This window comes from Miniopterus natalensis, chromosome 2, assembly GCF_054644295.1.
Source record: "Miniopterus natalensis isolate mMinNat1 chromosome 2, mMinNat1.hap1, whole genome shotgun sequence".
NCBI classification, from domain to species: domain Eukaryota; kingdom Metazoa; phylum Chordata; class Mammalia; order Chiroptera; family Miniopteridae; genus Miniopterus; species Miniopterus natalensis.
Genome location: NC_142082.1, coordinates 86,389,311 through 86,413,180, shown reverse-complemented (window position 1 = coordinate 86,413,180; position 23,870 = coordinate 86,389,311). Strand labels below are relative to the sequence as shown.

Below are 23,870 nucleotides of genomic sequence, written 5' to 3'. Positions count from 1 at the left end.
CCTGAATTTTAAACATAAATAATTTCTATAATTTGATGAAAGAAAAAGACAAAAAAAAAGAAGGCCATATGAGAGGTCAGACAAATTAGTCTTCCACCACCTATAGATAAATGAGGAGACTAAAGGAAGAACTAGTTTGTATTTAAGTTCTACCTTTTAATAGTGTTAAAAACTTGGACCAATAATTTTCCTTGTGTCTGAGTTTTAGTTTCCTGACTACTGTTACAGATATCCTATAAATTAGAGGTAAGAGTGTATTCCCAAATTGTAGGATTATATTTTAAGATCCCTTTTATTTAGTCAAGAAGACAGACTCTGACTGGAAGTGAAGTGGCTACACAGTGCAGGAGCAGATGTAATAACTCAGCATAACTTCCTCTGACCCTAAAAATCTCAAAAGGAAGGCATAGAGTTTCTGGTGGCATTTCAAGGTGGAGTCTGGCTGGATCAGAGAACCTCAATTTCTTCCAGTGTTATAGTCCTTTAATAGACTATTTAAAAATCTGGAAAAATTTACAATTTGTGTTGTTAAAATTTTTTATTTTGTAAAATGTTTACAAACTTTGGTTCATGAGCCATTTTAATGCCAACAAATCTTTACCTAATGAAAATAGCAGAACAAATGCCTTGTTGCCCTAGGAAGTATCTGACACTAAATTTTCTGCATTACCAAAAAGTACATTTTCTTTAAAGAGGGAAGGCATTTAGCTCATATGGTTTTTAGGAGCAAGTGAGAGATTATTTGGAAGGTCTTTGACATTAATTAAGCACACAATAATAGCAGTTCACTTTTCTAAAAGATACACATTGACACACTGGTTATCTTTATACTCATTAAAAGGAAAAAACAAAGATGACGAGTGGAACCAAGATGGCAGCATAAGTAAAAGTGGTACTTGTTGCCTCCTACAATCACATCAAAATTACAACTATCATATGAACAACCATCATTCAGAATCACCTGAAATCTGGCTGAATGGAAGCCCTACAGCTAGAGAATTAAAGAAGAAACCACATTGAGACTGGGAGGAGGTGTGGAGGTGGGGATGGGCTGATCTGACACTCAGGTATTGCGTGTTTCTAATCAGGAGGTATATCTTGGCTGTGGAGATATTCCCTGAGGAGTGAGGGGACCCAGCCTGACTTCACACCTCCCAGCCCAGGGTTCCAGTGCTGGGAAGAGAAGTCGTCATAACTTCAGGCTATAAAAACCAGCAGAAATTGTGGCTAATAGGGAGACTGCTGGAGTCCCAGGCAGTTCCTCTTAAAGGGCCCTTGCATGGACTTACTCAGATTCACTCCCTCTGAGCTCCAGCTCTGGGGAAGCAGCTTAAAAATATCCAGGGACATATGGGGAGGAACTAAATTATCTGGCATGAGGGCAAGAACAAGGAAGAAGCTTTCTCCCAGACAAAGTGCTGGCAGAGGTCTTTGTTCTTTTGCTGAGCCTTCCTCGCCACAGTGCCAACTGGCAGGAGCCATATCTTAGTCTCCATCCACCTGTTTGCCCTGCCCTGGTGATTCCCCAGGCACCACCCCACCCAATTTGCAGCCTCACCCAAGCTGTTTGCATTGACTTTTCCATATAAATGGCCAATCCTGGAACAGGACAAGCTTTAGACTTTCCTAAAATCTCTCAAATAAGCAGCAGCTCACCTCAGTGTGCCCCATACCTCTTGCTAAGTGGTCCAAGGCCAGGCACTAGCGGCAGCTTGCCAAGGTTCACAGCTTGGTGTCTTCTGGGCACCTCCAAGCCCAACACAACTAGCAGCCATCTGCAGATTGCTTTGTAGCTCATGGCAGGTAGCCCCAGGTAGGGCACAGACAGAGGCTGATTTTGCACCTCCGGAAGGCCCCAGAGCTAGTGCACCCAGTGGTCAGCTTCAGACCATGCCACAGTACAACCCTACCACATCCACGGGTGACACATTCAAGGGGCAGACCTGGTGAGCACCAAAGCCCTACAGAAGCATGTCCTGCTTCATAGGGGTGCCTCCTGCACAGCAGCTCTTCTGCTGTAGTCACATGCTGTTCCTCATAGCTGACTGGCCTGGGGAATCAATTCCTCCCAGTGATGCCAATAGCAATCAAGGCTCCACTACAACAAGGCAGTTCACACAGCCCGCAAAGGGGAGCACCTAGAGTGCCCAGCTCAGGTGACTAGGGAGGCTGAGCCACTGTGCCCTAAGGGACAGCTACTACACGAGGCCACTCTACCAATTCCAGGAGACAAAGCAGATCTATCTAATACATAAAAACAAATACAGGGAAGCAGCCAAAATGTGGAAGCAAAGAAACGTCACAAATTAAAGAACAGAAGAAATCTCCAGAAAAATAACTAAATGAAATGGAGCCAAGGAAGGTACTAGATACAGAGTTCAAAAAAATGGTTATAAGAATGCTCAAGGAACTTAATGAGAATTTCAAAGAACTGCGTTAGAATTTCAAGGAAATCATTGAGAGAATCGAACAACATAAAAAAGGGCCAGTCAGAAATGAAGGATACACTAAATGAAATCAAGAGTAGAGTAAAGGACGCTGAGAATCAAATCAGAGATTTGGAATATAAGATATCATAAACCACCCAACCAGAAGAGCAAAAAGACTAAAAGAATAAAAAAAAATATGAAGATAGTGTAAGGAGCCTCTGGGACAACTTCAAGCTTACCAACATTAGCATAATGGGGATGACAGAAGAGAGCGAGCAAGAAATTGAAAACCTATTTGAAAAAGTAATTACAAAAAACTTCCCCTATCCGGTGAAAGAAATAGACTTACAAGTCCAAGAAGTGCATTGAGTCCGAAACAAGATGAACCCAAAGAGGCCCACATCAAGAAATATCATAATTAAAATGCCAAAGGTTAAACACAAAGAGAGAATCTGAAAAGCAGTAAGAGAAAAGCAATTAGTTATCTATAAGGAACATCTATACTAATGTCAACTGATTTTTCAACAGAAACTCTGCTGTCCAGAGTGAGTGGAAAGAAATAGTCAAAGTGATGAAAAGCAAGGAACTACAACCAAAATTACTCTACCCAGCAAAGCAATAATTTAGAAGTGAAGGTCAGCCTGGCTGGGCGTGGCTCAGAGGTTGAGCCTCGACCTAGGAACCAGGTGATCGGGGTTCGAATCCCGGTCAGGGCACATGCCCGGGTTGTGGGCTGCAGCCGATCAGTGACTCTCTCATCATTGATGTTTCTACCTCTCTCTCTCCCTCTCCCTTCCTCTCTCTGAAATCAATAAAGATATATAAACAAATAAATAAATAAACAAACAAACAAATAAAATAATAGAAGTGAAGGTCAGATAAAGAGCTTCACAGACAAGAAAAAGCTAAAGGAGTTCATCACCACCAAACCAGTATTACATGTAATGTTGAAGGGTCTTCAAGACAAAGTTAATGAACAAAATAAATTGATGAACAAAACAAACCCAGAGACAATGAAGCATGCAACAGGCTGATGTATTTTAGAGGAAGGGGACTGGGGTGGGCGGGAAGAGATTAACCAAAAAACTTATATTATATATGCATAACCCATGGACACAGACAATAGTGCAGTGAAGGCCTAGGGAAGGCGGGAGTCAGGGTGGACGGGGTCAATTGGGGGAAAATAGGAACATCTGTAATGCTTTCCACAATAAAGATAAATTAAAAAGAAAAAAACAGAAAAAACAATGATGACAAAAAATAATATTTAGCTATATGGTGCTCCATAACAAGCTCTGGTGGGGTTCAAAGTATTCCTGCATATTTATAACTTAGACATAAACTTAAAAATTTAAAAATATGGCTGCTATGAAAAAAATTATACAGGAAACCTAGTTATTCTCTTAAAATACTAAATCTTTCCCAGAGGATAAAGTCTATCAATTATTCATGCATTTGGGTCAACTGAGCATACGAAAATCTATTATATAAAAATATTATCAGACCTACATTTGTCTTAGAATAAATTCACTATGGAAATTGGGGTTTTGCTTGGGCAGTAGAGAGAAGGGAGATAAATGTAAAGGGTAATGTCAGAACTTCAGCTTGATAACTAAGGACTTGATGTGGAAGAGAGAGAGGCATTAAAAACAGAAGGTGGGAAGAGGAGAGAAAATTAGTATTTGTTGAAAACTATCATCTAATTAAGTGTTATGAGAACACTCTGGAATGTAAGTAATTATACTGGATGGAAACAAGGACCCACAAATTAGTATTTTCAGTTTCTTATCACTTTAATTTGTATCTTCAAATAAATCTCATAATTTTAAATACATAAAGCAGATGGTTACATTAATCTACCATGAACCTAAATAGTTAATGATTCTTAGAGCAGCATGGAAAACAACTGACTTAGTTTATGAGTCTATGTTGAGAGTTATGGGTAAAAATGGTGATAATTTTATATGGCTGGTAAAATGAAGGAATAAAGTGTAATAGTTGTCAAACTCTGATGTATATTAAAGACCCTGATCACTTGCAGAACATATTGCAAATAGTGATGTCCAAGTCCCAAATAAAGATTCTGATTACATAGGTCTCAGGTGAGACACTAGCATCTACATGATTAATAAACTTTTTTTTTTTAACCGTTTGACCCCTTTCACCCATTTCTCCATCCCTCAAAACCCACCTCTGGCAACCACTGATCTGTTCTCTGTATCTATGAGCTTGTTAGTTTTTTTGTTGTTGATTTGTTTTTATAGATTCCACATATAAGAGATCATACAGTAATTGTTTCACTCAGCATAATGCTCTTCAGGTTCATCCATGTTGTTGCAAATGGCACAATTTCATCCATTTTTATGACTGAATAATATTCCACTGCATCAAGAGGCACTCACGTTGTTTCCATATCTTGGCTATTGTAAATAATGCTGCAATGAATATGGAGGTGCAGATATCTTTTCCAGTTAGTGTTTTTGTTTTCTTTGAATAAATACCCAGAAATAAAATTGCTAGGTCATATGGTAGTTCTTTATTTTATTATTATTTTTTAATTTCCTGAGGAACCGACATACTGTTTTCCATAGTGGCTGCACCAATTTACATTCCCACCAACAGTGTATGAGGGCTCCCTCTTCTCCACATCCTTGCTTACTATTTTTAATCCTCACTTGAGATGCTTATTGATTTTAGAGAGAGGAAGGGGGAGAGAGAGAAATGAGAGAAACATGGATGTGAGAAACAAACATCTATTGGTTACTTCACAAACACACCCCAACCAGGGATCAAACCAGAAACCGAGGCATTCTCTCTGACTGGGAATTGAACCTGCCACCTCTTTTTGGTATACCGGATGATGCTTCAAACAACACATGGCCAGGGCTCAATGTAGTTTTAATTTGCATTTCGCTGATGATTACTGTGACGTTGAGCATGTTTTTATGTACCTGTTGGCCATCTGAATATTTTCTTTGGAAAAACAACAATTCAGATCTTTTGTCCATTTTTAAATGAAATTCTTTGTTGTTGTTTTTTTGCTATTGATTTGTATGAGTATTTTATATATTTTGGATATTAACTCCTTATCTAATATAAGATTTGCATGTGTGTTCTCCCATACAATAGGTTGCCATTTTGTTCTTTTGATGGTATCCTGGGGATGTGCAGAATCATTTTCTAGATTTTTTTTTGGGGGGGGGTAGGAGAGATGCTGCCCACTAGAATATCCTCCAAAGATTTCCAATGCACATTAGCATCTTCAAAGCTTTGAGAAGTGCAGCATTGTGTTGACTTAGATTATGCATTTCCCAGTCTAATTTGACCATAGAATCATTTTTACCCCAAAATACAACTTGAGAATATTTGTTTAAAAAGATGTACAAACATTTATTATAATAATAATAATTGTTATTATCATTACCATAAACAAGTGCAAGCCTTCAAGGGCATTTGGATTTTAAAGAGCTCTTGAGAACAAAAGAAACCAATCTGTAACACCAGCATTTGTGGTAAAAGGTTAAAGATAGTTTAAGACAATCTTAGGGGATCAACCGTACAATCTTCAAATTCCAGTATCTTTTTTAAATTTATTTATTTTTATTGTTGGAAGTATTACAAATGTCCTCCTTTTCCCCTATTGATGCCCTCCCCCTTGCACTGCTCCTCCCAGGCCTTCACCATACTATTGTCAGTGTCCATGGGTTATGCATACATATGCATATAAGTTCTTAAGTTACTCTCTCTCCACCCACCCACCTCTGCCTTCACACTGAGATTCATCAGTCTGTTCCATGTTTCTACATCTCTGGATCTATTTCATTCATCAGTTTATTTTGTTTATTTGATTCCACATATGAGTAAGATGATATGATACTTGTCTTCCTCTGACTGGCTTATTCCACTTAGCATAATCCTCTCCAGGTCCCACCATGCTGTCTCAAAGGGTAAGAGATCCTTCTTTTTTATAGCTGCATAGTATTCCATGTTGTAAATGTCAGAAAAGATGCTTGATATGATTTCAATCTTCTTGAACTTGTAGAGACTTGTTTTGTGTCCTAACATGTGGTCTATCTTTGAGAATGTCCCATGTGCACTTGAGGAGAATATATATTCTGCAGCTTTGGGTTGGAATGTTCTGTAAATGTCAATTAAGTCCATCCTGATCTAGTGTGTCATTTAAGTCACTGTTTCTTTGTTAATTGTTTGGAAGATCCATCCAGTAAAGTCAGTGAGGTGTTAAAGTCCCCTACTATAACTGTATTGCTGTTATCTCTCCTTTAACATCCTCCAGAAGTTTTGTTTGTTTTTTTCATCCTGTGTGAGTCTTTTTTTCTGAGGTGGGTCTCTTGTAGACAGCATATATTTGGGTCTTGTTTTCTTATCCATTCAGCTACCCTGTCTTTTCATTGGAGCATTTAATCCATTTATATTTAAGGTTATTATTAATAGGACTTATCTTTTGCCATTTCATTTCTTTATGCTTATGTTTCTCCTTCTATTTCAACTTCTTATTATAGCAGTCCCTTTAATATTTCTTGCAATGTTGGTTGGGTGGTGATACACTCCTTCAGACTTTTTTTGTCTGGGAAGCTCTCATTTCACCATCTGTTTTGAATGACAGCCTTGCTGCATAGAGTAGTCTTGGTTTCAGATCCTTGTTTTGCATTACCTTGAATACTTCATGCCATTCCCTTCTGGCCTATAGAGTTTCTGATAAGAAATCAGCTGACAGCCTTATGGGAGCTCCTTTGTAGGTAACAGCTTGCTTTTTTCCTGTTGACTTTAATATTCTCTCTTTGTCTTGAATTTTTGGCATTTTAATTGTGGGCTTGGAACTCGTTGTATTCTTCTTGCTTGGGATTCTCTGTGGCTCCTGAACTTGTTGACTTTTTCCTTGACCAGGTTAGGGAAGTTTTCTGCCATTATTTCTTCAAACAGGTTCTCTAACCCTTGCTTACTTTCTACATCACATATTCCATGATGTGAATATTGTTACATTTTATGTTGTCCCAGAGCTCCCCTGAACTGTCCTGTTTTTTAGTTGTTTTTTCTTTTTGGTTCTCCGATTGAGTGATTTTTTTCTACTGTCTTGTAATCACTGATCTGATCCTAACCTATTTACCCCTTCCAATGTTTTTGTTTGTTTGTTTTTAATTTCTACTGTCATTCTTAATTTCCTTTACAGTTTCCATTTCTTTTCTCATGCTGTTAAGCATCCTTATGATCAGTATTCTGAACTCTATATCTGATAGATTGCTTATCTCCATTTCATTTAGCTCTTCTTGTGGAGAATTATTTTGTTCTTCCATTTAGGGATTTTTTGTCTCCCCATTTTGGCTACCAGTTTGGGTTTGTTTTTATGTGTTAGGTAAATCAGCTAGGACTTCCAGTCTTTAAGATGGTCTCTTGTGGAGGCCAATGGCAGACACTGTTTCTGACTGGCCTTGAGTGCCCTGTCTGAAGCTTTGCACACTCCACAGCTTGTGGTTCCCTCTGCTGGGGCTTGGTGTGTTTGGAAAGGACCAAGACACATACTAAAGTCTGCTTTTCCAAGCACTGGGTCCAGAAGCAAATCAGGCCAAAATTCAAAGCACCCCAAGGCTGATTTTTATTCCTGTAGAATATTTTTAGTAAGATATGGTACCACTTGATTTTTTCTTTTAGTGTCAGTTTCAAAAAATCATTGCCAAGACCTTTGTTAAGAAACTTACTGCCTATGTTTTCTTCTAGAAATTTTATTAAAATTTAATGTCACATATATGGAATCAAATAGTATGTCTTTGCTGTCTGACTTCGTTAGCATCACATAATACTTTTAAGTTCCACAGATGTTGTGTGTATTAGCTCAGATCTTCTTATTGCTGAGTAGTATTCTACATAATAATATATCATGATTAGTTTATCCATATACCTGTTGATGAATATTGGGTTATTTGTAGTATTTGGCTCTTATGAATGAAGCTGCTATGAACATTCAGGTACAGGTCTTAATGTGGACCTATGTATTTCTTTCTCTTGGGAAAATGTCTAGGCTTGGGTCAAATGTTAACTGTATGTTTTAGTCTTATAAGATGCTGATAAACTGTTTTTGAAGTGAATGTATCCTTTTGCATTCTCACCAGTAAGTTACAAGTATTCCAGTGGCTCCACATCCACACCATACACCAATACTTAGTATTGCCAATGTACTTAATTATATATAATACAGTAGGTGAGTAATGCTATCTGTGGTTTAAAATTTAATTTCCCAAATGAATAATAATGTGGAGTATCTTTTCATGTGGCGATTGGTCATTTGTATATCTTCTTGGGTGCAGTCTCTGTTCAAATCATTTGCCTAATTTGTTGGACAATTTGTCTTTTTGATGAGTGTTAAGATCATCTTTCTTCCCTTCCATTGATCATTTTTTGTATCTTTAAAACAATCTCCCAACTCTGTTCCTTTTCAATTTGTTTTGTTTAACACAAGTCCTTTGTATTTTCACAAAAATTTAAAAATCAGCTTTTATTTTCTATCAAAAACAAAAATCCTGCTGGAATTTTGATTAGATTTGAGTGTACATATAAGTTTTGGGAAAACCAAATCAACCATATTGGGTGTTCTGATCCACCAACACAGTCTATTTTTGTATTTACTTATTTATAATTTTTTCACAGAAACATTTTGTAGTTTTTATTGTATAGGTATTTCACACATTTTATTTAATATACCCTTGATCATTTCATATTTTATACTGTTATAATGGTTTTATTTGAATTTCCAATATTTCACATATATTATAATTATGTTATAATTTATTTTTGAATATTGATCTTATATTCTGTGACTTTGCTAAATTCACTTATTTGTTCTAGTACTCTTAGAACTTTGTAGTTGCCTAATTGAACTGGATAAGACTGCCAATCTAACCCAGTGTTGAATACAAGTGGTGAGTGACAACTTCCTTGCCTTATGTTTGATCTAGGGGAAAAGTGTTTAGTCTTTTGCCACTAACAAGAATATTAGCTACATGTTTGTGGATACCATCTATCACATCATGGGAGTTCACTTTCTAATTTACTGACGGCTTATATCATGAATGATGCTGTATTTTTTAAATGCTATCTTTACATCTATTGAAATATCCATATATATTTTTTCTTTTTTAGTGTGTTGATATGGTGTATTACTTTGATGCATAGTTTTGAATATTAAACCAACTTTGAATCTTTGGAATAAACACCTCTTGCTCATGATGTAATTCTCTTCATATATTGCTAAACTTGTTTTGTCAAATTTTATTAAGGATTATTTCACCTATGCTTATGGTGGATATTGGTCTGTAATTTTATTTCTTGTAATGTCTTTGGTGTTCTATCAGGGTGATGCAATCTCATATAATGGGCTATAAAGTGTTACTGTGTTTTTGGGAAACAATGAGTATAATAGGTATTACTTCTTTAAATGTTTAGTAAAAATATTTAAAAGTTATTTTTAACATCAACTTTGCTCCTAAGTCCATTGCTTCTCTTACATTTTGCTAGAAATAAAAATATCTAGACTTTGGTATAAGGAACTTTTAAAAAATCTGTTTAGAAAGTATGAGTAATGCTTTTGAAAAATATGTAAAAGCCCCATACTCATTAAGATATAGAAATAAATATCATAACTTTATCAGCATTAATAATTTAGTAAAGTGCTGGTCATTACTTAAAAGTTAGAAAACTTTGACTATTTAAATAATATACAGCTCAAAGGCAGATTGTGTTATTTACAAATAAAATTATGCCCATATTTGTTACATTAGATAATAAAGAACATAAAGGTATTTTCTATTATTCTAAGTCAAATTTCACAAATAAAGCAAGGAATGATTTTTTTTTTTTTTCATCTCACACTGTGTGCTTATACTTGTTTAGTTTCTATCTCCTAAAAGACGACTTTTTCAATCATCACTCTCTATAAGAACAGTCCCTTCTTCTGAAGTCATTACCATCTTTATATTATTTATTTGTAACTTTGAACTGTTTATTATATACTGTTTATGAAATTTTGAACTGTTTATTTATTTACTTTTGGTATGTAAATCCCAATTTTTAAATTATAAATTACTTAAAGATGAGAAATACATGTAAAATGTATTTGTATCACTACTAAAACAAAACCACCTAGTAAGTATTTCATAACTATTCAGGTGTTTTTTTCATATGTAATGTAATTATGTAGGTGTTACAAACTTCATGAATATCTGACAAGTATTATACTACTTTGTAATTAGAAAACAATAATAACTTTTTCTTAGTCATTGTCTAGCACTGGACTGTGATTATGACAGACATGGTATAAAAGTATTCTGTTTTTCACATGCTGGTCTGTACAATACAACTGAGGAATATAAACTGTCTATGTATTCTTATACTACACACATGGAAACTAACTGGCCTATACTCAGTGCTTCAAGTCCCTTGGCACCTCAGGAAGATTCCCTAGACTAAAACCCATGGCCAAGGCCATGAATATATTCATGTCTTACCTGGCTTGCTTATCCTATTTCTTCACCTCGCATCTTTAGTGTATCCTTATACTGGCCACACACACCATAACTTTTTGTTGGCATAATCCCTCCCCACAGCCTATTAGTTCACTTTAACCTGTCTCTGCTATTTAAACATTACTAACCACAAATGCAAAGGCCAACTCTAGTAGCCTCTGTTGCCAAGTTGAACCTAGTTATGTCACAATGGTGTAGAAACTAAACCAACATTTTGTTTTCTAATAAAGACATGGATCATCTGAATCTTGACTAGAATTTGCTTGCAATAAGTAAGCTAAGAACAATAAAAACATTTTTATGTCCCTAAGAAATAAAAAATGGGGAACTTGGCAGAAAAAACAAATATACCCCAAATAGGGCATGCTTCCCTCTTTTTGTTTTTTTTAAACATAAAGAATTATGGACTGTTTTATGAAATATTACTTAATTCTTACCACATTAAAAAAAATGATGCCTAGAAAAATATTGAACTTCACTATAAAGGAAACAATCTCAATACACATGTACATGCAGATATATTTTAAACATGATTTAAAATGTAAAATTATATTTCACATAAAATCTGTGATCACTGAATTCTGAAATATATTTCTCCCTTACTTGAATTCTAGCCATTAGTAAAGAGCACCAGTTTATCTTGCTTTTAAGCAAATAACATTTTATTTATCATCAATGTGTAAAGTCTATACATTAGTAATCCTATTTATAATCTATACAGTTAATTTTGCAAAAGCACAAGGTTTTTTTTCACTTTATTCATTTAGAAAACAATCTATTTAATAACTTATTACATGTGTAAAATTAATAGCACTAATAACAAAAAGGTATAGATTAGATTCTACATGAAAAAAATATATAGAAAGGGAGCTCCTGTTTTCCAGGAGTTTCCAGGAATTTGAAGTTCAAAATTAAACCTGAATCTCAATGCTAAGAAAAAGTTTCTTACCTTTCAGTTTTGGAATAAAAACTTTTTAAAAAAATAGTTTTTTGGTTTTTATTTGCCAAATTAAAAGCACAGAGCAAAAGCCAGTAAACCAAAGCTTATTGGTTTGATTATTAAGTAGTAATTGTTAAAGTAAAAGAAGGTATTCAAGTTGGGGTCATATACTAATTAGTAAAGAATTATACTTGGATGCAATTGGGTTCTCCTCTTCAAAACCTAAAAAAATGGAAGCCATTCCCCTCCCCCCCCCCATTTTAAAGAACACAATGAAAGCTTGGAATCTTGTAAATTTTAGGTTAAATTCAGTGCTAAATAATAATACAACCTGGCTTTTTATGAATATCCATTAATTGTATCCTATACACTTTCAAAAGGGTGATAAAGGTTTATTTTAGGCAAATGATTATTTCTAAAGATCATTCAAATTCCATAATTTAAAAAAGTCATATTTGCTTTATGGCTCAATTCCTATTTTAATAATTTAAAATCCAATTATTATTGCCAAGATATTATAGGGAATTTTACATCCCATTAACCTTGCTTTGTTTTAATTATAAAGATCCTTTGTTAGATTCCTTTAAATGATCCAGTTTATAATTTCAGCCTGTCTTAGGGAGTACTTTAATTCAGCTGCACATTCATCAACTGTTTTTGTCCTGATAATTGCAGACAACTGCACAATTGCTTTCTCCAGCTATGATTGATGAATTATATTCAAGAGTGTAGCTGTATGATAAACATTTATCAAAATTTCCATTTAAAGATTTTTATCTTCATTTCCAAAAGGACAAATTAAAGCCATATTCTATAAACCAACAGAAAGTGTTTTTATAGGTTTCATTTTAAATTATTAGAAAAAGTTAAGAAAGATGCTCTATGTTCAGGCCAATGAGACACAAGCATTTGCAAAGAATCTAATTTATGCCTAGCACATAGTAAGCATCAATGAATAGAAGCCAGGTAGAAAGAGCAATTTGTCTATAGTAGCTACATCCCAACTACCTAAATATATGTTTTGATCTGGAACTCCCAATTCAAATTCATGAAAGAGAACAGTCTAAATGGAAAGAAAATGAACCAAACTAAAGGAGAAAGTCAGAAAAATTCTAAATACCTATTATATATGTAATAACAAAACAAAAAACCCTTCCATTTATTAAGTGCCTATATTGTAGCAGTTTTAAATAAATGTGGTAGATTTCCAACCTTCAGAGAAACTGAGCTTCTTTCTTAGGTGTTACACTATTCTGCATATGTGAAACAACGTGAGAAGGAGGATATGTTACATGCCTAGCATCTAACAGTTTATCAATAGGAGAACTGGTATTTGAATTCGGTACAAACAGTAAACATATGATTTGTATTATGACAGACACTGTGGAAATAGCCACAAAATAGTGTATTATACACTACAAATAAACAATCACTAACACTATGGTATGGGAAGTATAAACCAGGGAAAATGGAAGGTGCTATGAAACTTCGGAAAGCATCTATAACCTGGAAGAGGTAGAGATGGGAGGGATTGGTACTCAGTGAAGAGATTATTTTCACTAAAGTAAGAGAAGTAAATGTCTTAAAGCAAATACCCACCTTTTTTGTGCTGTGTACTGTTGGGAAAAACATTACAATAACAAAGAAAACCTCAATCAGGTCTCCCAAACATCTTGGCAAGATTCTTAGCCTTTTCTCTTCCTTATGTTTCTACACTGTTATTTTCAATACTCTCCTAGCTTCTCAACTATAACACCCACCTCTCCAAATTTCCTTCATTCTCAGTAAATAGCCCTATCTGACACTTCATTGAGAAAAGAAGGCATCATAAAAACACACACACACACACACAAAAAAACAAAAACAACCCTCTGAATCCTGCTAAAATTTAAATGTCTGCATCCTTTCTCAGTGCTCTTCTACAAAAGGCCAATCCTTGGACCCTAGTCTCACCCTTCTCAGAGACTTTACTTTTTCAATAGAGTAGAAACTTTAATTCTTTCCTTCCAGACATATTGGCTTCTTTCCATTAGCAATTAAAAATACTCAAGTCTTTCCTTCTAAAAAATACACCACACAGCTGTTCGGGGCAGAAATATTAATCATGCTCTGTTAACCATGATCGTTCTGTTCTGAGTAAGCACATTCTAACCTGGCTGAGAGTTGTATGCCCCAGGACATGATAGTTAACTTTGGAATTCAGACTAATACCATGGGAAGATTAACAGCCATGTTCCCGAAACAAGGGAATCCCAGAGGTGCCTTCCCTTTGTGACCCCAGCCCACATTGCTTGTAACCTGTTAGCATTATACCTTGCCTACTTCCCCATGCCTATAATTCCTACTTTCCCATGTAATCTCTGTCTTTCTACCCAATATAAGCAACTGGCTTAGGGGGGTGGTAGAACAGATTTTATGTGGAAGGATCCTGCTGCTCTCCCATACTGCCAGCATTATTGGAATAAACACTTTTACATGATTTAACCCTGTTTCTGCTTAATTGGCTCAAGTGGTGACAGGCAGCCCGGACTCATGGTTTTACATCCTCCCTCACCAAATTAAAAAAAAACCTCTATTTACCTCTAGCAACCACTCTATGAGTTTTCCCTTCTTGGGCACTCAACAAGATGGTAAGGGGAGCTTCTCTGAGAGGTGACATTTTAGCTGATTCCTGAATGACCCTAAACAGCCAATCACATGTAGATGTGGGGAAAGAGGATTCCCAAAAGAAAGAGCAGTAAAGTTGGCCCCCAGGTTTTTCTCTCATTCTACATAGTCTCCCTGAGCACCACACATGTATCCTTACCTACCACTTACTATATACACGCAGATAACCCCTAAACTTAAATCTCCATTCTAGCTATATCTTTGGAGAGCTGGAGACCCAATTTCTAAGATGCTTATTCAATGATTCCATTGGACATTGCACAAGTGTTATACATTCAGCAGTGCAACCCAAAGTGAAACCATCTCTCATCCAAGCCATGCTCCTCCTTCTGTATTATTCTAAGTAAACTATGTTTACACTATAAACCATCCAGCTACGAAAGCTAGAAATTAAGTTATCTTGCATTCCTTCATTCACTTCTTACCATCCAATATATGAGTAATTCTGCTGATGTAATTTCCAAAAGATACTTCAAATTTATCCACTTCTTCCATCTTGGTAGCCCCTATTTGTCAGTCTGACATCATCATCTTCAAGAGGATTACAGAAACCTCAGATTGGTATCTCTGTTACAGTCTTGAGGCCCTGAAATCTGTTAGCCACATTTCAGGCTATGTCTAAACCTCTTCAGTTACACCTCAGCAGCTTTACCACAGTTTAGAAACCATTTCCTGGCATGACCCTTTCCTTCAGGGATAATCCTTGCCTCTATGTGGCTAGCTTAAAACATACAATTAAATAACTGTTGGCTGACTAAAAATAGCTCTCCAGCAACACGTCTTGTTGTCTTTTGCCCCCATACTTTTATACTACACTATTCCCTTGGCTCAGAATTTTATTCCTCTCTCTCTTTCTATTTTATTTCACATAGCTATGTCCTAATCATCTCTCAGTTCTCAACCAAGATGGCATTATGTTTAGGAACCTCCTTTTCTTGTAGACTATTTTTAAGCAGTTTTAAGTTCATAGTAAACTTGAGCAGAAGATACAGAGATTTCTCAGATACCCCCTCAGTCCACAACTCTTCCCCCACCATCCGCCATTTGTTACAAATGATAAGCTTACATTAATACAGCATTATCACCCAAAATCCATGGTTTACATTAGGGTTCATTTTTGGTATTGTATATTCTATGGGTTTAGACAAATGTATAATGGCATGTATCCACTATTACAGTAACATATAGAGTAGGTTCACTGTCTCCCTCCAACCCCTAGTGGTCATTGATCTTTCTATTGTCTCTATAGTTTTGCCTTTTCCAGAATGTCATATAGTTCAAATCATACTGTATGTAGCGTTTTCAGATTAGTAATCGGCTTCTTTCATTTAGTAAGGTGCAATTAAGTTTCTTCTATGTCTTTTCATGGCTAGAAAGCTCATTTTTTAGCACTAAATAATAAAAATTCCATTTTCTGGATGTATCACATAAATGAATGAGTGTTTATTTATCCATTAATTACTGAAGTACATCTTGGTTGTGGCATCCAAGTTTTGGCAATTATGAACAAACTGGTTATAAACATCTGCATGAAGGTTTTTATTGGACATAAGTTTTCAGCTTCTTTGGGTAGACAGAGTGCGGCTATTAGTCTGTATAGTAAGAGTATATTTACTTTTGTAAGGAACTGCCAACCTGTCTTTCAAAGTGGCTGTACTATTTTGTATTCCCACCAGCAACAAATGAGAGTACAGTTGTTCCACATTTTTATCAGCATTTGGTATTGTCAAGTGTTCTGGATTTTGGACATTCTAATAAGTGTGTAGTGGTATCGCATTGTTGTTTTAATTAGCATTCCCTTGATGACATGTGGTGCATCTTCTCATATGTTTGTTTTCAGTCTGTGTATCATTTTTGGTTAGGTATCTATTCAAGTCTTTGGCCCATTTTTTAAAGCAGGTTGTTTGTATTCTTATTGTTGAGTTTTAAGACATCATTGTATATTTTAGATAACAGTCCTTTATCAGATATGTCTTGTGCAAATATTTTCTCACAACCTGCAGTTTGTCTTCTCCTTCTCTTGACATGCTTCTTCATAAAGCAGAAGTTTTCAATTTTAATGAAGTCCAGTTTGTCTTTTTTTTCTTTCATGGATCATGGTATTGTACCTAAAAAGTCATCACCATACCCCAAGTCATGGAGGTTTTCTCCTATGTTATCTTCCAGTAGTTTTATAGTTTTGCATTTCACATTAATGTCTGTGATCCACTGTGAGTTAATTTTTGCGCTGGTATAATAAAGTCTGTATCTAGATGTATTTTTCACATGTGGATATCCAGTTGTTATAGCACCATTTGTTGAAAATACTGTTATTGTTACACTGTACTGGCTTTGCTTGGATATACTTTTTGAAAACCCTGATAACCCCACCATTTGGAGAATGCATCCCTCCAGACTAGGTTAAGTGCCCTGCCTTAGGCTTACATTAATACCTATACCACCTCAATCATAGCACCCTTGTATTATTTTATGTGCCAGCCTAATGTTTGTCTCATTCACTTCTGTATTCCCAGCTCCTAAAATAGTGATTGAGATGTAGGAGGTGCTGAATAGACATTTGCTGTATTCATGTATACATGATTTGTTCTTGATATTTATAGCTAATCATGTTTCAATTATTATTGCTAAATTATCTTTATTGGAGGAAAAATTTGTATAAAAAATAGAAACACAATACTAGAATGGCACAAAGAATATTATGGTGAGCATTGTGGAGGTTTACATGTATTTAAATTTAAACAAAATTATAGCAACTTTCTATAATTCCAACTTTTTTCTAAAACAAAACAAAGTAAACCCCAAACTCTACCACTAAGCAATAAAACAGTATTAAAAGTTAAAAACCTCTAATATTAGCAAATTCTCCATACTACTTTTTGCCCAGGACAATATTATAATCTTAAGAGTTAAAGGTTCAATTTTGTTAACTCTTAAAAATTACTGATGACAAAATAATTTTTGTTTTTTTACTTCACAGTTGAAAGAAATTAGCAAAATTAGCATGTATGTGAATTGAGAGATTTCTATAACTGATATGACAATGAGTAAGTAGCCTGGGAAATTGTTTTTTTTTTATTTTTCATCATCTGAAGATTGATAGTAATTATTATCAATTCTTACAATAATAAAGTTTTATAAGAAGTACAGAGTATTATTATGTAAACTTATTTATATTATTTAAAAAACTAATATTTTGCTGCATCTTTTGCTTTGCGGTGAATCCAAAATTTATTTTTAAAGTTATATAATTATGACTAGAAATAATTCAAGCATGGAATATCTAAAAGATAAATATACATTAATATTCATTGTTGTAACAACAGAGGCTATTTCTCAGGTTCTAATGCATTGATGATGAAAAAATGATAATACTAAACTTATTTAAGTTACTTTAAAAAATAGATTTCTGTACCATATATAAAGTAATTTTCAAGGAATATGTTATAAAATATTCTTTCAATATACTTACCCCTTGACAAAAGTTTTATATACAGTAAGCATTATTTCTTTATCAATTTAATTAAATTTGGTATGAAATAAAAAATAAATAGATTATGCCAAATATCCAGTCATTATTTTCCAAAGAATACACTATATCATAAAAGAAACTCAAGTTGCAAAGGATGCAGGTCTTTGGCTGATAGAAGCTGTACATGTCAAAATGATGACAGTTACATCTGTCTTACTGTATCCACTGCCAATAAAGTACTGGGGAAATCATAGTGAACAACTGTTTATAATAAAGAGAAAATACAATAGTAGGCTCAAACATAATTTTACTTATAGCATCATTTTAACAATGGTATATATAAATTCCTAACCAGACTGTTATACTTCCTATATTTAACATCCTTCACATTTTCAGCTGGGTACCAGATAGCATAGCATGTTCAGATAAAACTATTTCTCATGAGCTGAGATAGGCAGAGGGAGTCCACATGGAGCATAACACTGAAACCAGATGGAATGGCAGATGGGACTGCAGACTGGGTTCACTTAATGTAAAGCAACTTTACTACTCAGTAAGATGTGGCTCCAATCTCACAGAAAACTTTCTAAAGTACTTTCCCAGTACTTCATACATGTTTTTGCCTAAATAAATACTTTTAACAGTTTAAATTTTGTTCCTTTAAAGTTTCTCTGATAAATTATTTAATTAAAACATTTTCTTACACATTTTTGGACCAGATGGTAGGAAAAAACAGCTCCCCAGTGGAATAAAATGTACACTGATGAGTTGCCTAAAAATTGTGAAATTAATTACCTTCCTTCATTGATGAGTTCAATAAATGCAAGTCCTGCATTCTTCTGAATAGAATTTTGCCATTCCTAGAAGGAGAAACCAAACCAAGTGTCAGAAAAATGAGCATGTAAATGAAAGTAACATCTTGTTTAAGGATACCTTTGATGCTGTTAATAACTTCCATGTGATGATATTTCTAAATATTAAAAAAAAAGTTACTGTGTTATTCAGTTTAGAAGGTGCAACTGAATTCCTAGGTTTGATGCCGACTGAGATAGAAAGTAAGATCATAGGTATAGATGACAAATTCTCAGTACAAAGTGTCCTTCCTTCCAAAAGAGATCAAATGCCTAGTGATGCAGCTATGCAAGCACAATAAATATTTGGAATATAAATTATAGTCCTTGATATAGAAAATTTTCACTAAGACTATAAGATGAAAATTACAAATACAAATAACATAATTACATTGATTTGGAAATGAAATGTTCTAGTTATATGGGTAGTCCAAAAGACTAAAAAGTATATAAGAACTGTAGTTTGATAGTAAATAAATTCTTTTGAAACTTATAAAAAAGAAAATATTTAATATTAAAACTATATCCAAATGTTATAGTCTTCCTATGACATATTTAGAATATGCTTTAAACAATTTTTTTGGTTATTGGTTTATCCCAGTAATTTCAATTGTTGGGCTTTTTTAAAAATATAGCTGGTAAATTGAAATTTTTGGATTAAAATTATGTCTTTTTCAATAGTATGATAAATACTTCCCTAATACATTTTTATATAAAAAATTCTTATTGATTATTTATGTCACTCATCTATAGATTTTTTTCTCCATGAGTTAACAATTAATGTGCTGGCCACACAAAAGTGGTCAGCTCCTTGCCCATGAATTCAGCTCCACAAAAAGAACAGTCTCTATGTCAACGCTTTACTCTATTCCTGATCACATGCCCTTTTAAAGCTTTATACACATGCTGTGAATAAATGTGGTTCCCAAAAGTAGGTATTTGGTATGTAAGTATTCTCTGCTCTAAGTAAATTTATGAAGAATTATAGAAGAACAAATCATGAATCCACATTTCCACAGGCGAGTAAGTCATCAACTTAAGGAGAGTGATGTGGTAGCCTGGGGTCAGTAATGATTTTATAAAGGCCTACATGTCATCATTTTTAGCAAAGTCATTGTGTTTTAGCTACTGCAACATTTAACTAAAGTTTATCAAAATGGTAAGACTGTTATTGTATTTTACAGAGCTTATTAAATCTTTCAAATCATTTGTTGAAAAAATGATAGGAAACTTTTTTCCTACATTTTAACAAAATGACACTACCATTTTCTCAAATATTTTGCATATTACCATTATATATCCTATATTTACTGCAAACAAATATCCCACAATGTGCCAATTTATCAGGGATACTTGACATTTACTGTTATATTATCTTAAAGAAAGAACTGATTCTTACATAACAAGAACCATGTCACTCTGAAGAATAGATTCTTGCAGACAATTTCTTAAACACGATTTTCTTTATGATGCTGCTTGTACATCAATGGTCTTTATTAGTATAAACTTATAATATGAACAAGATTTTTAAAGAAGATATTTTACAATGTACATTCAGGTATTATACATATATCCCAAATTATGCTATACCTAAAAGATCAGAGTTGAAAAATTCTCTTCAAATCAAACAAAACATATCTGTAAGGTGCCTTCAGCCCATTAGATACTTATTTTTAATATTTTATAGAAGAACAGTAGAAATAAATCTGAACTAAGCTAAAGATATTAGAGCTTATAGGGTGGGAGAGCCAATGAAAGTGTGTGAACTGCAACACTTCATCCAAGAAATCAGTGTTTTAGAAGAGTAATTTGTCATTTCTGAACAAGGGGAAATAGCAGGAAATTCTTTCATTGGTCCCTCCAGAAGAGAGACAACAGGGACCTAGACTCCAACTGTGAACAGGGAAATGAAAACTAAGAGATATTATAAAGAAGATAGGCCAGGACTGAATGAGAAATTAGATTTAAATGCTAAAGTAGAAGAGTGAGTCAACTAAGGTTATTACGTTTTTAACATGGATGACAGAGAACGGTAATATTATTATGAAACTACTAAGATGGGTACATATTTGGGAAAATCATAAGGTAGTCTTTAGTTTATATTTGTTGGATTTAGAATGATGATGGCATATCAAAAAGGAATGTTGCTCTGGCTGGTTTGGGTCAGTGGCTAGTGTTGGCCTGTGGAAAGAAGGGTCTGAGGTTCGATTCTGGCCAAGGGCATGTACCTCGGTTGCAGGCTCTACTCCCTGGCCTGGGTTGGGGAGTGTGAAGGAGGCAATCAATTGATATGTCTCTCTCACATTGACGTTTTTCTCTCTCTATCTCTACCTCTCTGTCTCCCTCCCTCCCTTTCACCCTCTCTGAAAAGCAAAAGAAAAAAAATATCCTCAGGTAAGGATTTAAAAAAAAGTAATACTGAATTTGGAATTACTCAGATAGAAATATTGACTAAGACACAGCATTAGGCAAGTCTCCAAAGAAGAATAAACAGAAAGAGGATCAAAAGACCCAGGCTGATTCTTGGGAGCCATTCACATTTTTAAGATTAGAAAAAGAAGCAGTTGAAAGGGACAAGAAAAGATCTACTAGAATTTAAGAAGAAAAGGGAAATACTATAATATTATTCAAAAAGAAATAATCTACTCTATACATTGGCTCAGAAAAAAAAAGATACAATACCCTTTAATCACTAATATCATTTTCTTTTACTAATGATTTAAAAGTTAAATTTTTGTGTATGTAAATTGTAACATTCAAATATAGTAAACCATAAAGAATAATAAACATGAAAACAAAACTACAAAAACAAAAAAAAAATATGTCATTCTAAGGAAGGGAAGAAAATTCTCTGGTGTTTGAGCTGGTGCTAGCTTAGGCTGTAGAGCTTTACAAGACCTAGTTCCTGTGCTGGCTCTAGCTCTAGAGCAGACTCTATTTTTAGTGCTGGTGTTGGATATGGTGTTGGAGTTGGCACTAGGTGTGCAGCTGCCCAAGCTCTCTCTCAGAAGTTGGTGCCAAAGCTGGCTCCAGCTGGGAGGAGTAGTGTTAGAAGTTGTTGAATTGGCTCTAGTTCTGGGGCTCGCTATAACTTTGGCACTGGTGCCAGATCTGGTGTGAGGATTGGTGATAGAGATGACTCTAGATCTGGAGCTGGAGTTGGTACTAAGTTTGGAGCTGATACAATAGCTTATACTGGAGTTGGCTGTAGCTCTATAGCTGGCCTTAGCTCTATCTCTGGAGCTAGTGCAGAAGCTGGCTCTAGCTGCAAAGTTCATTCTAAGACTGGTTCTGGAATTGTCCCTAGCTCTAAAGCTGCTACTGGAACTGGTGCTAGCTAATGATGGAACTGCCTCTATCTGTGGAGTTGGCTCTAGTACTATAGCTGGTTCTGAAACTGTCTCTAGTTCTAGAACTGGCACTGTCTTTAGATCTCAAGCCAGAGCAGGTCCCAGAGTTGTATGAAGCTCTAGAACCTGTGTGAGAGCTGGCTGTCCCTAGCTGTACAAGTGCTAGAGTTGGTGCTAGAGCTGGCATATGAACTGGTATATAAGCTACGAATACCACTTTTGAAGTCATTACCTAGAGTCCTTCTGGCAACCTGATATGCAAGACAGAGACCAAGACGAGTGGAGGAGGGATACCAGGAATAACAACAACAACAACAAAAAAGGAAACCTGAAAAATGAGAGACAGTGAAGAAACAGAAAAAAATAACACTAATTATACAGTTGATATGTGAAGATACTGCAACATAAAAAACAAAACCGAAGGCTTAAAAAAACAAGTTAAAAACAACTAACAGAAAATAGAAAAGATAGTAAGATGCAATCAAAACATTAAGAGATGCAAGAAGCACAAAAGAGATAAAGAAATAAGAAAATTAGAGGTTCTTCTGTGGAAAGGCCAATATCCACTGAGTAGGAATTGTAGGAAGAGTGGATAGGGAACATGGATGAGAGGAAATTATCAAATAAATATAAAAATTTTCCCAAGAATTAAACATATGACACAAAATCTTCAGCAAGGCAAATCATCATAAAATTTTAGGACACCAGGGTTAAGGAAAAGGCTAACAGGGAAAAAAAAGTTTAAATAAAGAATCAAGAATTAGCACAGCTGGGCGTGGCTCAGCGGTTGAGTGTTGACCTAAGATCCAGGCGATCGGGGTTCGATTCCCGGTCAGGGCATAGGCCTGGGTTACAGGCTCGATCCCCAGTTGGGGGGGGGGGCAGGAGGCAGCCGATCAAGGACTCTCTCATCATTGATGTTTCCATTTATCTCTCCCTCTCCTTTCCTCTCTCTGAAATCAATAAAGATATATATATATATATTTATGTATACTTATATATATAAAGAAGAATTAGAATGACACTAGACTTCTCAACACCAAAACAGGAAGATAGGAGGTAAGAAAATAGTATCTTCAGAATAATTAGAAACATAATACTCAAACACAATATCCAGTCAAGCTATCAATAAATATGAAGATAAATAAATATATTTTCGGACATGCATAAACATTTATTTTTCAACCACTTCTTTCAAGAACTTACTGATAGTGTGCTCTGCCAAAATGAGACACTATATCAAAAAGGAGAGACAAGATTATACTGTGACAGTGCCCAAATCTCAGGGGCTTAGGAAACAAGGGTTATTTCTTCCTCAAGTTCAATGCCCACTGCCTGTGTTCTGCTCTGCATCTTAGTCACCCTCACTCAGGGAGCCAACTGGCAATGTGGCCATTGTCTGGAATGTTATCAGCAATCAAGGTGGAGGGAAAAGAGCATGGGTTTAAACATCACTGGCTCTTGTAGCTTCTGCTTAGAAGTAACACATGTCACTTAGCACATTTCACCAACCAAAGAAAGTAACATAACCAAGCCTCAGTTTCCTGGAGCAAGGGAGTGCAAACTCACCAAGTGCTCAAGAGGTGGGAAAGTACCAAATGCATATGAACTCAAAACATTACTACAAGGG

General features: G+C 35.0%; 1 protein-coding gene across 4 annotated transcripts in view; it reads right to left on the bottom strand.

The window, feature by feature from the left end:
• Positions 1 to 23,870, bottom strand: part of NBEA (neurobeachin) — an 816,964-nt gene that overhangs the window by 387,457 nt on the left and 405,637 nt on the right. For all 4 annotated transcript variants that reach the window (XM_016197269.2, XM_016197275.2, XM_087814370.1 and 1 more), the window contains one exon: positions 18,835 to 18,899. In XM_016197269.2, the coding sequence (XP_016052755.2) occupies positions 18,835 to 18,899 (65 nt within the window). The remainder of the gene's footprint in view (positions 1 to 18,834; positions 18,900 to 23,870) is intronic.